Here is a 17,727-nt window from a genome sequence, read left to right as displayed (position 1 = left end):
GCCAGCTCGGCAGGGAATACATTAGCAGGAGTAAACCTGGAAGATAAAGGGCTATTAGTCACAACATGCCTTTCAATCCCTGTTTGTGTGAGCAGTTCAGCTCCGGAATGAACATAATCCTTATTTACAATAAATTATGCTTATCTTTGCACTGTGGGGTACCTTCCACAGCGATGGCAGATTGATTTTATTTCCTTCAGAAACACATTTACCTTCACCACAGCCAGGGTTTGGCTTCCCTGAGAGCCTCCCTCCCCTCCAGCTCTGTTCCTACAACACTCCTGCACGTGGAAATCCAACATTTACCTTTTTCTGTTTTTAACTCAAAGCCCCAGACCATGATTCTGTCCCAGAAGAAAATTAGCTTGTGCTAATTGAATGACCAAAAACACTGCACCACAAACTAAGTGGGACTTTTTTATTTATTTTCAATGTTTACAGAGATGGAAATAAATACAGGAAAGAGGAGATTCTTTTAAAAGAAATCAATCAAGTCTTCAAACAGGAAAAATTGTATCCAAGAGCTGCTTCAAACTGGCCACCATTCCAGAGATCAGAAACAGGGTAACAATAATGGGAATAACTAAAGAGAAGCATTGCCACAAACCAGGGTGACACAGCGGTGAACACACAGCTGCCAGGAGACAAAATAACCACACTACAGCAGGAGTCTCACATATTTACAACAATCCTATCATACAAAACCAGTGGGAAGTGTTTAGGGAGTGATTTCTCCTCTGTCCAGCTGTAAGATATAAAAGATACACCAGAGGGTTTGGTGGTTTGGTTCCTCTCTCCAATATCCACGGAAGAGTTTCCGCTTTGGGCAAAGTTTAAAAAATCCTTTGTATTGCAAGAATTTTTCGTCCAACCTGAACTTCTCTGCGTTTCCATCCTTGCTTGTCATCACCACTCATCCACTGGGGCAGTTGGTCAGAAGACAAAGAGTTTGTAAAGTTCTTCCCAGATCTTTATCGATGCTCTGCCCTGTAGGTTGGAAAAGTGTCCGTGCGGTGGAGCTTCACTGGGCTGGAAACGTCTTCATGGAGAGCCAGATGGAAAAAACAGAACAACCCCAGTTACACACAGGCACCTCAGTCAGTGTCTGACACACGGGAATATGGGAGCTAGAGATTACTTAATTAAATCTATCCCTGCTTAATCTGCTGCTCCAGCTCAGAAATATCCACGCAGGTTTTCTTTACCTTCAGAACAGAAACTTGTACAAAGCAAATTATTTTTTTCAAAGTTCTGACTTTCATTTTGAATGTAAAAATGCTCTTTTAGATCCTTTTTTTCCCAGTCTAACAAGCAAGATATTCTTCTAAATATAAAACAAGTGGTTTGTACCCACACAACCAATTTATCTCATGCCAGCTCCATGCTGAATTCCTGGATTCAGCCCTGGTTTAATAAAGGGCTCCGTGGAAGGGCACAGTAAGGCCAGTGCACAGACTGTGCCACCAGCAGCTCCGCCTCCCATGCCCTCATCCATGGAACAGCTCTGACCAGGCATGGAAGCGCTGCTTTCATCCTCCATCCCTCCCCTGGATGGAGCTTTCCGCGTGCTGCCTGCCCCATCTAGTGTCGGAAAGAAAGAACCAGGAAAAATATCTCCTTTAAGGCTTTTTTTCCTGGTTGTTCGGGTTAGGGTTACACCACGCCGGCACACCCCCTGTGCCGAGCTGTGCATCCCAAACAGGACATGCCCTTGTCCCCACCGAGGCTGAGTGCCACCCTCTGGGGAGGTGGCAGGGCAGTGCCCCTTACCTGGCAGGCCGAGGAGCTGCCCGGTGCTGTGCTGCCGGGTGATGTGGTGCCAGTAGGCGCTGCGGGGCAGGGGCACCACGGTGCCCAGCGACACCGCCCGCTCGCTCATCTTCAGCTGCAGCTGCAAGGCAGGACAGCAGGTCAGGGACAGGCTGGAACACTGTCTGGGACAGCACAACCACTGCAAGAACTGGTACTGAAGCAGCCTGAACTCCCCCCTGCCCAGGTTAGTCTGCATGGGCACAGAGCTCTGGGTTAGGAGGGCACACTGCTCTGGGTTAGGAGGGCACACTGCTCTGGGTTAGGAGGGCACACAGCTCTGGGACAGGAGGGCACACTGCTCTGGGTTAGGAGGGCACACAGCTCTGGGTCAGGAGGGCACACTGCTCTGGGTCAGGAGGGCACACTGCTCTGGGTTAGGAGGGCACACTGCTCTGGGACAGGAGGGCACACAGCTCTGGGACAGGAGGGCACACAGCTCTGGGTTAGGAGGGCACACAGCTCTGGGTCAGGAGGGCACACAGCTCTGGGTTAGGTCCCACTGCTGCTGCTCCAGCTCACCTTGGTGCTGCCCTGCTCCTGGGCAAGCCCTGCTGCCCCCGAGGGCAGTCCTAACTCAAGCAGCTGAAAACAGAAAGCGGGGGTGAGCAGCAGGCAGGGCAGTGCTGGGATCCTCCCCTGCCACCAGAGGGGCTGCCCGGCTACACCTGCAACTTCCCAGAGCCAGATCCCACTCGGCACACGGAGAACCTCACTGGGAGTGTTTCACAAGTTGTTCTTATTAATTCTGAAGCATTTTCTATTCACCTCCCTCCCCTAGAGCCCAGGAAGGTGCCAGCTGATGGCACAGGAGTGCAGCAGGAGAACTGCATCCTCCATCCAGATTCCCTGCAGGAACACAGCCAGACGCGCTGGGAGGAGAGCACAGGGGCTGCACTGCCCTGCTGGGAGCCCCATCCCACACTGCCCCCTCGTGCAGGGCCCTCAGCTCCCTTTCCTTACATACTCACAGCCCCTGGTTATCGACGTTGCACTTAACACATGAGAGCTGACTACTTTAAGGCACTTTTGCTTCCATTAATTCAATAAGGTACAAGCTGATAGAAGTATTTGGATTTTATCATCAGCTTCACAGTGCAGCTAAAACTCTCCTCCCAAAGCTCAGGGAAACATCAGTTCAAACATACCAAAGCTTCCCTAGACTTTTCTAATTTATGAAGAGAGCTTTTTACAAAAGAGTAAGTTTTGAATCTTGGTTTTACAAAACCAGAGGTGAAAGAACCTTTTACAAGAAAATCAGTGTATTTTGGAGCAAAACCCAATAGCAAACATAGAGAAGGAAAGAGACATTTCCAAGTTATTCAGAGGTGCCTTCAGCCTCCTCTCTGTGCAGGGACACCTGTGACGGGAAGCTAAAGAACTGGAATTTGGTTTAATAAAAAAACTTTAGTTTAAAACTAAAGCAAACCAAAGCCATCTCAAGTCCTGCTCTGACAGGAGCCACCTCCACATCAGCTGGATGTGAATCACTGCCCCAGGCAAGGTCCCACCTACACCACACTGATCAGAGAGCTCCAGCCCTCTGCAGTGTCACCACACACCTCAGCACCATGGAAACAAACCATGGCATCTTTTCCAGGGAGTGCCAATCAGCAGAGCACCGTGGGGAGGGCATGCTCAGCTGCAGGTATCGTTTTTTGGAGGTTTCATTTATTGGGGAGCTGGACAGCGAGCTGGGGCAGTTTGAGAACGGTTCTGCTGTCAGCAGGAGAGCAAAAACCAACAGGCTGTGTTGGGGGAAAAACCCCAGAGACACAGCCAGAGCAAAGCTGAACAGTGCCACAGAGAAGGCCCAGAGGAGATGCCCCTCCTGAACTCGATCAGCAGGGGAGAAAGCTGAAAAAAACCACAGCTGAGGATAAAAATTAGCATGTTCTGTCCTGAATGCACAACATTTCATCAAAGCACCTCAGACTGCAAGCACAGGAGGCTTTAATGGTGATTGATTTCATTTGCACAATTAACCTCCCGTGTCTCTGTGGCAGCAGAAGGAGGAGGCACAACTCGCCCTGGCTCCATCCCACAGCAGCACCTGGCACTGACATGGAAAATGAGCCCCTGCACACTGAAATTCTCTCAGATTGGTTGTGACCATGGCTCCAAAAGGAAAGAAAAGAAAGATGACTGAAGATTTCTTAGGTTTGGTTTCAAAATCAAACCTGAACAGGTCTTTGCTTTCCATTCTCTGGCAATGTGAAAGGAGAGAAACCTGGAGGAGAAGAGCCACCAATGACCAGAGTGGATTTACAGTCACTAAACAAAGGCAGCTCGCTCTTCCCTTTCAAAGAGAAAAGGGAGGAGCTGTGGATTCACTGAAAATAAGTTGTGGAAGTGTCCCAGACGTGCTCAGAGCTCTCTTTCAGCTCCTCAGCAGCACAGCCAGGCTGAGGCTCCAGCCCAGGAGGTGCCAGACACGTCAGAGCACTCCTTGGCAGCTTTGCTCCAGTCCATCACCATGGGATATTCAACTCCCTTTTTCCCTTTCTTTTCTCCTTTTCCCTGCACAGGAGCCCTCAGGTGGTTTAATCAAACCTTCCCCTCAGCCCTGGGTAATCCCCCCATGGATGTGGCAGTGGTCAGGATGCCAGGAGCAAAGAGAAAACACTCACTGGATTTCATTTCTCACCACCACATCTCCTACCTTCTTCCTTTACTTGCCCTTTCTGTAGGTAACAGCTCAAGCTTCACTAATACAAAAATTTACACAGGGTAAGGAATTCTTGGAGACAGAAACAATACAGACAGCTTAGAAAAAAGGGCAAAGATCTGGAATGAAGCCCTCGGTGAGGTGTTCAAAAGCAGCAGAAAAATACAGGGGAAATCAATCAATCTGAACAAAGAGGTTCTTGGCAAATATTCTGTGATCAGCAGAAAAAGCCACCTGATACAACAGAGCTCAGCCTGAGCTTCTAAACCTGAATATGCTTGGGCCCCAGAGAAGACACAGAGCCCTACTGAGTATTTCAACATTTCTGTGACAGATGTGGGGAACTCATATCCAGGACGTATGGACTCAGCTGAAACAATTGTATTCTGCTACTGAGCTCCAAGACTTTCAGTTCAGCTGGAATATGCTGTTATCCCCTCCCTTGGCACTGCAGGGTCTACAAAATTAGATTTAGGGGTCGTGGTGGGACACAGTGTTTGTGAAAAAGCTTTTTTAGAGGTTGTGCAGCTGCTGCCTATTGAAATCTACAGCAACTTTGCATCTGCTGAGTCTATGGGCACTTGTGAGATGGAAATTTTACATCATCTATTAAAGACGTTATTCCAGAAATGCAAAGCCAACGAACTTGGAATTGCCTGTAGACCTATTCACTGTTGTTTCAGAACTGATCCCTGCTTTCTGAACATGAAATTGTTCCCTCAACAGGTTCCTCCATTCCTTCTGACCCTGCTGGGCTACAAATGTTACTGAAGTTATGCTGACCTAGCCTAGGTTAATTTTAATCTGCTTAATTTAGTCACTGTTGAGTACTTGTCTCATCTATCCATCTGTCTCCACTGAAGACAAATTTAGATATTTTTGAACAAGAGCTCCCTTCATTAACTAGAACTAAGAGGCTCTTGGTTTTAAAGAAGAAAGTAAAACCCAGCAAAGATGGTGTTAGATGATCTTTTACTGGAAAAGGGCAAACCAGCAGCACTGCTGGCTGCAGGTGAGCTCTTCTCATGTTTCTGAAAGAATCAAGCAAAGTGTCAAGCTCTTCCCAGGGAACCTCTCTGATTCTTCCCAAACCATCCTCGGAGCACAGATACCACTTAGCAAATGGAAAACTGAGCAGGAGCCACATTTTGCAAGCAGACTGATGAGAAATGCTTCCAAACAAATTCATGGTGCTGATTAATCAAAGGAAATTAATGAGACTGTGCACTGACAGGAGCTGATTTTCTCTGTATTAATTCACATTTATCGATAACTTTGCACCCACAGACATTGAGGACTCTCTTTCCCTGTTGTTGTTATCCTTGAACAGGAACTCCAGTTATACATATTGCCCTAAATTTTATAATCAAGCAGAATTTAATAATAATCAGAATCCCCCTGAAGCAGCACAACTTTGGGTGCTGACCAGTGTGGAATCCCAATCCCCATCCCCATCCCAGCAAGGCCCATACCATGGAGTTCTTCACGCTCTGCAGCAGCCGCTCGTGTTGCTCTGCTATGGCCAGGGCAGCCGAGTGAACCTTCTGGTAGATGGCTTCCCCATCCCTGGTCTGAAAGATGAACAGCCCTTCTCCCGTGTCACACATCCTGCCAAGGCAAGAGCACAGGGCATCCACGTGGGAGATGGAAGTTTCCAGGTCACCACGAACCAGCAACACCTTCCTGTGCTGCTCTAAAAGTGCCATTGCACGAGGAGTGAGGAAACAAAGGTGGCTGAAGAGGGAACAAAGTTATTTCCACCTCTCTGCCTGTGGTTCTGTGCAGCCCTCGTGCCATTTACTGTTCCAGGCCATGTTTGTGTTGCTGTCTCCAAACAGACTCAGCTGCTCCATCACAAGTGTGAAAGCTCTGGAGAGTGCCTGCACAAGACCCAGATTTTTTCTCTTTAGGCTCTATCTGGAATCTGTGCCAGGCAGCATTGATTTGTCTCCCCCCTTTGGACTTTTAATGAGTTTTGCAGACTTTTGTCTTCCCCTTGAAACAACAAATACAAATCCAGAGTCCCAAATGCATTGTCCTGTCATGGCTAATGCATGATCAGCCAAAGGAAAACGTGTTCCTTTCCCCTCCCCAGGAGGGCTAAATCCTGCACTAAGATGGAGGATGGAAACTTGAGTGCCTCCTCCCTTTCCAGGTAAGTTAATTGTGTGATTTGCTTCCCCTTCACTGCTGTAATTCTCTAACGTGCTTATCTCAAATAATGCCTCCAGTATCTCCTCACAAGGGTTTGATGGCTCAGTTCAATATTGCTCCAGCTTCACCCAAAGCTTGTTACCACTGAGCTGGAGGAGCAACGCCTCTAAACCAAGGAATTCCATTCAGCTTTCTTATAAACCCGTTTGTCAAAAAGATCCATGCAAAACAGGAGTCCCTTCATTCCTTTCATTTGCTTTTGGGAAACAACTTGGCACCCACTGCCCTCGACATCCAACTCCTCTTCTCCTGAGAAAACTCCGTAACTCTGCGCCCAAACCTTGTACAAACTCTGGAATGATGCTCACCTCTTCTTCCCAGATCTTTCCATCCAAACCCCTGGCTCACTGACTGCTTTGTTTAGGAATAACTCCATACAGTACCATAGAACACTGTCAGCCTCCACCTGGCATCCCTGGGGATACCTCAGCTCTCCCACACCCTTCAGGCACTTTGGCAACTGCTTCCATTCAGCTGGGATGGAGAGGGGTTTTATTTAGGTTTATACTTGTTTCAGTATTTTTAACAGAGGATTTTTTTTTTTTTTTAGTTTATATTTCACTGTTTTAATTGGGGTTTTTTGGGGGTTTATATTTGTTTCTATATTTTAATTGGAGTTTTTTTGTATGAATGGGTCCAGACTGGCCTCTGGCTGAAGATCAGCTCCCTTATCCTTGGAAACCCTTTGGAAATGGTCCAAGTACCCCCAGGAAGGCAAAGCAAGAGAACAAAGTCCCACCTACCTCCCTGCCTCGAAGGTGAACCAGGCTGGGTCCCGCCCGTAGCGCCGGAGGGCACTTAATGGCCAAGAGACGAGTTTGACTCTGGGATTCTGGATGTCCCAAAGACAGATATTCTCAAATGTTATCTGCAAGGTACATTCCCCATGCACATCTAAATTAGGGGATGGCATCAAATACACATTGAATCTCTCTGGGAGAAAAACAAAAGGTTAGTCTAAAATCCCTGCCCAGCAAACGTGGAAGTCATTCAAGGAATTTCCTATTTTCCATCTCTAACACAAGATCTTATTTCCACTTAGAACTGCTCATTCCCACACAAAGAATTCCTTCCAATAACTCAACAAACTCCACGTTTGGGGCAGTCAGATGCTGCACCCAAAGGGCATCAAATATTTGTGTGTGCACTCAGAGCCTGAGGAGAGCTGTGCCAGCATAATCCTGATATTTGCAAACAGCTCATAACACTGTGTGCATGAATAAATACATTGCTTGTGCAGGTAATGAGCTCATTTGCATAGGAAAGTGGAGTAGCCACGGAGTCAGGTTTTGCATGCAATTACTGTTATTTATTATTCTCTTTACAGAGCCTCAGTCACTGACATCACACAAAAAAACCCACACAACAAATAGTTCCCATCTCCAAGAGCAACTAACTCATCTGAGAAAGAGAAGTGCTACTCCAAAATAATTCCAGTTAACTTATTTATTATCACTGGCAGCAACTGAAACTAAAAGCCAAAAATAAACCCTGAACAACCAAAACCAACCCCCCCAAACCAGGAAGGAGGGCTTGGAAAAACAGTTTTGCTCCTCTTTATTTCCAATATCTGTACATACAGTCCAAAAGGCTTGAAAATAAAGCAATTAACAATTCAAAAGGTCAATATTTCTGTACCTACCACTCTGTTCCCTCTCTACTCCAGATGCCAACAAGTCAGGCTCTCCAAGGCTAATGTCATTAATTCGTGTTCCCAGGCACTCCATCTGCAGCACCTTGCACCACTCATCTGCCTCAAGCTCTGTATAAATGCCCAGAAAATCTCTGTGTAGGTACATCATATTTATAATTTCACAATAATGCTCTGAGCTTTTCTAAGGAGCGTCACTGTTTCACCCACCTGACTCACAGGCAAAGGTTTTGGAGGTGTCATCACTGAAATAAATGCCCACAGCGTGTTTCTTTGTGCTTTTTGGCAGCCTCGAGATATTCTTCACATTATTGAGCTCCGTGACCTGGAAAAGCACAATTTGGGATTTTAATGAGGAGCTTGGGAAGAGATCTGTCCGTTCTTGACTGGGCAAGGGGAGGTGAGAAGGGAAAGGAGGGAGAAAAAGGTGGGACAGCATCAACAGGCTCTGAACCTCCGTGATGGCTCTTGAGGAAACGCTGCCTTGCCAGGAATCACCTCGGAAATTCCATGGGAAAGCCCTGGGAGATGCAGCAGCCATGTCCTCCACTTCTCTCACCTCCAGACATCACCATCCCAATGGGAATTTTAGCCAAGAAAAAGGTGGAACCAAAGCTCCCTCCAGTCTGAGCAATATTCACACGAAAGGCATGAGAAAGACCAACCTGGTGCAGCAGAACCAGAGAGAGGAGAGATGGAAATCTAAAGGATTCACCCAAGTGGAGTTCCAGCACTCCCAGTTCCAGCACAGCTTTCAGCAGGGAGGAAAAAACAATGGTGAAAAGCTGCTCTCTACGTTTTTTTGGTTTTTTTTGATGGAAAGTTGAGGATTTGTTAGAATGGTCCACTTAAAAAAAACCAAACAAAAATAAAATCAGTTTTCATTATCAGAAAGTGTTTTAGCATTAAAGATTCAGACTGTAAACACAGAGTTCTGTTGCTTGGCTGCCAAAAATAATTGGAAAAATAGCTTTTATACCCCCCCAAAAAAAAAAAAAGGTATTACCTTGTACACAGCTTTAGTAAATCCATAACACAGTGATTTCATATTTCTAACATGCACTTTTCACCCTCACAACCCATGAGTAATGCTCCGAAATTTGGCTGAGGGGGAATTCTTTATTTAAATTAATCACACTTCCAAGCATGTCCCTGGAGAAGCTTTTCCTACTGTGAATGGGAGGAACAAAGGGCAGTTCATGGGCAACATCTCCCCAAAAATTATAAATAACAGCCAATGTCCAGAACCTCCTCCCATGGGCAGCAGCAGAAGGATATAATGGAAGGATCATCCCATGGGGAACCTCCAGCAGAGCTGCCAAATTTGGAACTCAGGTTTCTCCAGCCTCCAGGTTGAAGATTTTGAGAAGTGTCAAAACTGAGACTTGATAATTGGGCTTCATTTTGCACAAGGGTTTTTTTTAACCCTCTTCCAGGAAACGCTGTGATGGGAGCACATCCCCCAGAGACCCCAACTCACTGCTAAATACAGACCTGTCATGACCCATTCCCTGGGACACGGCAGGTCAAGCACAAACAGCTGCCAAGTTCCACTCCAAGGTATTTTCCTCAGACGCCAAGAAAGGATTCGAATGCAAGGGGAAAGAAAACCAGATTTTCCCCATCCAGGACAGCAACCACCTTGACATTTAGGCTGAGCACACTTGCATTCCCTGCAAGGGAATGTGCTAATGAATTCCAGCCCTGGGTGAAATGTAAATTCTGAGTCAGCAGAACTTACATTTTGGCAATGAAGGATTTAGGCTGACTTGGAATTTTGCTAATGGGAAGCTCCTGTCTGAGCGTCCCTGCTGGATATCCCAGGGCCTGCCTGCGGGCAGAGGAGTCCTGAGGGTGCTGTGACACAGCTCAGGGTGCTCAGCAGCACACACAGATGGACAATCTGGCACTCTGGGACTCTCCGAACTCAGGGGCACCAATGATTCCCTGCAGAAGAGTGGCTGGAATCCAACTTTCCAGCTTCCACTCCTTCCATCCTGGGCACAATCTCGTGGCACCCGATTTCCATGTCTGGAAAACAACACCCCACAAGCACCTGGCGGCTCTTCACAGAGCGGGGCCTCCAAGTCTTCACCTGACGGCATCTGAGCTGCCATCGAGGCTGAGGCTGCCTCCACCTCTCCCAGCTCCAGGGGTATTCTCCACTCAGGCAGTGGTCCCTCCTGGCACGATCCAGAGCTTTATCCAAGGAGCAATTCCTGCTGCCAGCGCTCCACCTCGCACCTGCTCTCCCAGGGGAGCAGTCCTCTGGAAAAAATCAGGATCCCTGACCTGCTGTGCCACCCAGCACGTGCCCTGCTCAGCCCAGGCGGCTGAGCAGCCTCCCTGTTGCTCCCCTGGCACAACAGATGGTCCCAATTGTCTGGCACATCCTCCTGGAATTCACACTGCCGGGGCGGCAGCCTGCAAACACCCCCACGCTCCTGGAACCCGGCCAGGAGCAGGCACCAAACACCTGCAAATACTGAGGCTGAAGTTTGGTTTATTTCTCCTTTTTTTTTTTTAATTTTTTAGCGTTTTAAAATAGCTCTCCTCCTGCCAGGCTCTTGCAAAACGAGTGTTTTCATGGGTAGTTTAATCCGTGTATGTTTTATTTATCTGAAATCGGGAACTAACGTACACTTAGCAAAGTAATTCTAAACTGAGGGGTGAACCACAAATATCAGACCTAAGACTGTATTAGCAGAGAAATGACAAGAAGAATGGTATTTTGTTAAGGTTTAAAGACCTCCCTTTGCATATTTCCCCCCTCCTTTTCCTTTTTGAGCCTCCTTTGGATTAAGATGACAATCCATATAACTGAAATGCATTTGATTAGATTAAAAACTAAAATACTTGCAGAGCTGTGTGGTGAGAGAGTTCTGAACCAGGACCAGGGATTAATCAATCAGTCATTTCCCAGCTGACAGAACGAGCAGAGCTTCAGCCTGACAGATCCACTCAGCCAAAATTCTTCCACTTCTCCCATTCCCATCAAAAACATGCCGAAAAAGCAGTTTCCTAAAAAATGATCCTCAGCATTCCAACTATTGTTTGAATTAGTGCATAATTCTCAAATATGGGGAGCATTTCAGAGCATAACACCAGGGGTTATATTTATTGCCTCCACAACTGCCACACTCAATGATTCCCAAGCACTTTGGGGTTTCATCTTAATTAAGGATTCATGGCTCTGTCTTAGCTCACTGAAAATTGCCCCGTGATGAGAACAAATCAAACATTCCCCAGGAAACCCCAGGGGAGCATTTAACGGAAAATGTTATTGCTCGCTCCTGCTGGTAAGAGCTGCCTGCACATCTCTAACCTGCTAAGTAAAAATAACAGATTAAATTTTGTATGGAATCATGGAAGGGTTTGGGTTGGAAGGGACCTTAAAGCCCATTCAGTTCCACTCCCCTTCCCTTCCCTTCTTCTATCTCTTCTCTTTTTCTCTCTTCTCTTTTTCTCTCTTCTCTCTTGTCTTTTCTCTCTTCTTCTTCTCTTCTCTTCCTCACAAATATTCCACAAGCCCCACTAGGCGGAATTTTAGTGGAGACACCAAAACACCCTGAGAAGTTCCTTTAATTCTCTGAAAGCCTTGAACCTGACGCCTCGCTCACAGATAAGTGATAGCATTCATTAAAATAAATGTTTAACAGCTCGTTATTAGCAGAGTGGTCAGACTTGAAACATTTCATTTGCTGTGATACAGTTTTGCCTGGAAAACAATTACAAGTTCCACAGTCCAATTTTCCAAATGGATTATTCCATAACCAGACAGGAAGACTGTTAAATTACTTCTGCTGTTTCAAGGCAAGATTAACACAATGGGATTAAAACTTAGAACCCCTCGAGGACTCGGTGTATTCCTGTCAGCAGGGTGCAATTAGCTGGGGTTTTATTGGAATATTAAGGATTCTTCTGGCACATCACAAAGTCAAAAGAAATCAGAATTTCTTCCTTCCTCCAGTAGTACTTTGTTCAAGCATGTGGCAATTTGTGGCTGCTTATTTACGTTTAACAAGTGAAAATCAGACAGTCACCTGGAAAGCAACTCTCTGTGTAGACCTTGTAGCCTGCATCCTAATTATTTTCCCTCCCTTGTGGGACCAAAGGAATTAAGTGGGAAATTTGCTTTGTGTGTGCAAATCCCCAGTTTACTCCATCAGCTACAGATGACTGTTCTCACATGACCTTTATTTTAGGACACCGTGACCTTTCCACTTTTAAAAAGCAGAGCAGGACTCGTAAGGATTTAAGGTTAATATTAGACCAAAAAAAGTATTTATTTCTGGTTTGCTCTTCCCGTGGTGAGGATGTCCAAGCTCAGGCCCTGGTGCAGAGCTGCAGACAGGGACACATTCAAATGCAAACAAATGGGACCCTCCAAAATAACAGGAGCACCACCAAGGCACTGCTGGGGACCCAAAATTCAGATGGGCAAAGAAAGGAGCTGCTGCCCAGCCTCAGCCCCAGGGACTGGTGCCACCACGGTGCCACCACAACCAGGGCCCTGTCAGCCCCTTTGCACCAACAAATCAAAGGAACACAGCAGTTCAATGCATCCCAGGAAAAAGGAAAGCCTCAGAAGGAAACACTTGAGTGAAGGAGGCAGGGGCTGTTGAGAAATTAGCTCCATTCATCATTTTCCTTTTCTACCCTTTACAGTTTTATGATGGATTAAACCTCTCCCGAGACTGATGGGCTGAGTGAGGGCTCCTCAGTTTTTTTAGCTGCTTTCAGCAGCATTTGAGAATCACTCCAGAGCCCAGGTAGGAGTTGACTTTAAGGAAAAAATTCTTATTTCTTTTGCCTTCGTGATGTGCCAGTAGAATCCTTAATACTCCAATAAAAACCCAACAAACTGCATCCTGCTGACAGTGTGTTCCTGAGACCCTGGGGATGTGCAGGTGAGGTTTTGCTCTCATCTGCCACCCTGAACCCTTCATTAGCACAGGCTCGTGGCACACTTGACACCTTCACAGGTCTGCCTGGGTTTTGGGGGTTTTTTTGCAGGATTAACTTCTCCTGTCCCCAAGTGACAGCACCAGAATTATCACAGCAGAGCCTCTCCACACCACCAACCCTTGCAGGACAGCAGTGACCACCCCAGACCTCTGCACAATGGCTTCAGCACCAAAATCGCACCAATATTATAAATAAAAAGCAGGTGACATGCAGTGAGTGTTGAAGTCTCTGCCACATTCTTTGTTGGGTGTTTTTATCAATAATTAACTCTGGTTTTCCTAAGAATCATTCAACTACAGCCTAACACAGAGCAGCAGGGACATGCTCTTTTTTCACTTCTCCCAGCAGCTCATATTTAATACTTTCAGAATCTCCATCATTTGCCACGTTTGAATTTCACACATTTACAAGGCTCATTTTAAAAAAACCCCTCATTTTTATCCACCTGTGCTCTTTGTAAATGAGTACATTTTGCCCAGAAATGTCATTTAATATTCATTAGCTCCCTCTCAGTGAGGTTTGTTAAAAATAAATGGGACCTGTCAGCTTGGAGAGCTGACAACTCTAAACCAGAGAAGAGCCTTACTCAACATCCTTGGTTTCAGTTCCCTCTCTGCCTGAGAATATTCTCAAAATCCAAATGAACCCCAGAAAGTCAGCAATTTTTCCACTTTCCATCAGCCAGAGCCATCCCTGGAAGTGGCCAAGGCCAGGCTGGACAGGGCTTGGAGCAACCTGGGACAGGGGAAGGTGTCCCCAAGGTAGAACTGGATGACCTTTGAGGTCCTTTCCATGTGATGGGCAAAGTTCTGATAAAAACCACACAAAATTTGTGTGTAAGTCCCCAGTGACGGTTTCTGGAGTTTGATCATCACTCACTCCTGTCAAATCAGCTACCAGAGATACCCAGAATTTAAAGGAGAAGCAATAGCTTGAAATGAAGTAACTGTTAAGTAGAGACTAAGCTTGGCCTAAAAGTGAAAATCCCTCCCAGCTAGTGAGGCTTTCCATGGTGCTTGAGTCTGCAGGTCCAGGCTGCTGGTGGGTTAAACACCTGCAAACAGGTGCTGACCTATGGAATTTTGTGAAAGAGGAGAAATTCCAGTCTCATTTAGGCTCCTCTTGGATTTCATGTCCATTACCCAAGGTGCTGCTCATATATTGCATTAATTTAGTGGACAAGACAACAAATTATTGATTATTGCATCAATAATTGACACATATAATAACATAAATGCAGTGTTTCACACAGAGCTGGAAGTTCTCACACATTTCTTACACAGAGGGCTCTCTGCAGCCCTCTCCCAAAAAAGGGGAAAAAAACCCTCATTACTTCTGCAACTTGCTTAATATAAACATGAATTAACTATTTCTGGGCCTGACTTATTAGAAATAGCCACGGGTTCTATGACCAATCGATTACAGGTTCCATGGCACGTAGACAGGATTCAGAGACAGGATTCTCTCAGGATTTCCTCTTAAAAGTCTGTCCAAATGAGTGCAGAGCAGCCTCAAGCTCCTGGGAATTCATGCCCATCACTCCTAACCTTCAGTTTTTGCTGACAATTATTATGAATTAAAAGGTTTCTCATTTCCACCTCCACGCCCAGGAGAACGACACACGGAAATTCTCAGGTGAATATGAAACATGCACATCACTCCAGAGCAGTGGCTGAAGGGAAAATCCTCATTCTTGTAACACCAGTGAATTCAGCAGAGGTTTTCACACCAGGTCCATGCTGTCCTTCACGTCTGGAGCTGGCTCCTGTCTTCCCACAGAGGCAAATTCCCAGGAAAATGGGAACCTCCAAGTGCTTTTTGAATTCCCATGTTCCTGGGAATGTCCCGTGTTCCATGTTACTGTAAACACAAAGAGCAGGAGCCACTGGGAAGTATTTCAGATGTGATTTTAAAGGGCTGAGGAAAGGCCAAATGCTTTAAAAATAAAGTCCTTCTCCACTCACTCAGCAAGATGTTTGCTACAAAGAATGTTTACTCTGCCTCCACTGAATGAAAGCACACACAAACAGCTTTAGGACCCTAAGAGTTAAAAAAGTTTCAATTTTCAGGCCAACTAATAGACAAAACTTTGGATTTTATTCTTGATATTGCATCAGATAGAAACAGTTTGAGAGAACCTTGTGCCTTACCTTGTGGTAGCATCTGAAGTAAGCAGCTCGTTCATCTGAGAACTTCTCCAGCCTCTTTGGCCCTTTGCTTGAAGCTTTCTTGAACACTAACCAGCACCTCTGGTAAATCTAGAGACACAGAAGAATAAACTTGGCATCTTCAATGGCCTGAATATCACCAGTACTCACAGAGAAGTTAAATCCCCAATCAGCTGTGGACTCTCAGAAGTTCAGAGGGAGCACAAGCCCAAGCTGTTGGGGAGCTACATCCTGTTCCTTTGGATCCAGCCAGCAACTCTTGAGTGAGAGGTGACACTCTGCATCAGCTGTGAATAAGGGTAACACAAGGGAGCAGGAACTGAATTACTGACAAGGGAAAAAGCAGATTATTTAACTGCAGAACCCAGCACCATTCTGTCATTTTGCTCCCAGGGTCTAATTGAATTTAAATTCAAGTCATTTGGGGCAGGCTCTGTGCAGAGTGGTTTTTAAAACACCTTTCCAACCACAGCACGAAGCCACTTCATCTCTCCAGCTCCTGCCACAATTCCCTGCAATCTTCCCAGCCATCCCTTAATTCTGGTGCACTCTCTGCCGTGCTCCTGCATTCAGAGCCACAGCTCTCAGCTGAGCTCAGACTGCCTGCAGAGAAGGCAGGAATTACAAGCCTTGCCAACTGTTCACAGCCCACACTTCATCAGTAATTCCAAAGTAACACCTGGTAGCTTCGAAATAAATCAAAACTGCCACCGAAATTAGTGTGATTTCAAAAGCAAAGAAAAAAATAATCAGACCAGCCATCAGCAAGGCACTCACAGCACAGATTCAGTGGGGTGAGCAGTGATGGGACCCATCACAACATCCCACTGCCCCACTAAGGCAGCTCCCAACAGGAAAACAGCTCTATCCTCTGACCCCTGCTGGGTCAAAAAACTCTTCATGTTCATGAAAAGCAGCTGTAACTCCCTTGCTGAACCCACAAAGGGTTGTTAACTGACTGGCTGTGCTTCTTTCACCAGTTTTTAGCTGTTTCTCCCAGCTGTATCATTTTTCCCACCCCATCTCACACACGGACTCTCACACTCCTGGCCCATGTGGCTGCAGGAGCATTTAGTTCAAGGCCAGGCTGCTCCCATGCCAGGCACCAGCTGAACTGATCAGGATTTTCTTCCCATTTTCCAGCTTTTTGGGCACTCAGCCTGTTCTGTTTAATGCAAGGGTTTGATTTGGATTGCTCAGAAATCACTGACCACAGTTACAGCTCACACCAAAGCCACAATTTAAATATGCACCTACTTCTGCTGGGAGAGACTTTGTACATTTGCCTTCTGAGAATTTGGTTTGCTGGGCCAACATCATCTTCTCCCACCTGATAACGAAAAATAATCTCCAAAATCCCACCCAAAAGAGACTGTCCAAAGTTTGAGTATTCAGCCCTTTTGCTTTTCAAAACCCTGTAGTTCTAACTTCAGCCATTAGAAGCCCAAAGAAGGGAAGAATCCTTCAGTAATCGTTTGCTGTTGTACTTACAAACAGACTCAGAAGAATAGACACACCCTCACTGCTTAAAACCTTCAAAAATGGGATGGTGGAGATATCAGGAATGGGCACTGTCAGCACTGTCCCACCTCTGTGCTCTCCAAGTACATAAAACTCACCCAGCATCACCTTTAGGGAGCATAAACTGCAGGAAACCCTGAATCTCCAGCAATAAAGCAATAAAAATAGTGGGATTTAAAGCTCCCTTCCCATCAAACCACTCCATGATTCCACCAATAATTTGGCAGCACCCTCCTGGGAGCACTGAAAAATTGTCAGTGCCGTGCCCAGGACAAAGAGTGAATCCCAGACCCTGTTTTGAGCTCCACCACAGAGCAAGGAACGAGGTCTTTGGTGCCACCACGGTCAGGGCTGTGCCTGAGACGTGTCAGCACTTCAGGCAGAAGGCATGGACTGCACGAGCTGCTTGTGTTGCCACAGCTGCTTGCCAGCAGCACGAAGCACCAGCCCCAAATGCTCCCAGGTGCCGATTCCATCAGGAACACTGAGCTCACTCATCCCCCAAGCCAACACTTTCCCTGCTGCTCCGTGAATAGGAATTAGCTGGAAGTGGTGCCGTAATTACCTGCGCTGACAGTGATTAGGGAATCCAAACAGCAAATCGGGGGCTGATGTGCTGGGAGAGCAGGAATAGCTGGCATTTGCACAGCACCTGAAACCCACCAAGGTCTCCCTCTGAGATCTTCTGAGAAAATCCAACTCAGGATTTAATTCAAGTATCAAAAATC

General features: G+C 46.3%; 1 protein-coding gene across 4 annotated transcripts in view; it reads right to left on the bottom strand.

The window, feature by feature from the left end:
* Window positions 1-408: 408 nt before the first annotated feature.
* DOK5 (docking protein 5) overlaps window positions 409-17,727 on the bottom strand; it is a 31,821-nt gene continuing 14,502 nt past the window's right edge. The window contains exons 1-9 of one of the 4 annotated variants that reach the window (XM_042045235.1): window positions 15,461-15,562; window positions 9,008-9,093; window positions 8,553-8,667; window positions 8,334-8,453; window positions 7,435-7,624; window positions 5,950-6,085; window positions 2,332-2,394; window positions 1,771-1,891; window positions 409-1,039 (exon numbers count right to left, since the gene is read on the bottom strand). In XM_042045235.1, the coding sequence (XP_041901169.1) occupies window positions 972-1,039; window positions 1,771-1,891; window positions 2,332-2,394; window positions 5,950-6,085; window positions 7,435-7,624; window positions 8,334-8,453; window positions 8,553-8,667; window positions 9,008-9,093; window positions 15,461-15,473 (912 nt within the window). In that variant the 5' untranslated portion in view covers window positions 15,474-15,562 and the 3' untranslated portion in view covers window positions 409-971. Of the gene's footprint in view, window positions 1,040-1,770; window positions 1,892-2,331; window positions 2,395-5,949; window positions 6,086-7,434; window positions 7,625-8,333; window positions 8,454-8,552; window positions 8,668-9,007; window positions 9,094-15,460; window positions 15,569-17,727 lie in introns of those variants that run through there. The other 3 variants (XM_042045219.1, XM_042045211.1, XM_042045228.1) reach the window with 3 other exon arrangements.

The sequence above is a fragment of the Corvus kubaryi genome, unplaced genomic scaffold (assembly GCF_017639235.1).
Source record: "Corvus kubaryi isolate FWS band 111438036 unplaced genomic scaffold, C.kubaryi_AGA036_p1.0 134, whole genome shotgun sequence".
NCBI lineage: Eukaryota > Metazoa > Chordata > Aves > Passeriformes > Corvidae > Corvus > Corvus kubaryi.
Note: the sequence above shows the minus strand (reverse complement) of the source record. Positions and strands in the feature narration are given on the sequence as shown.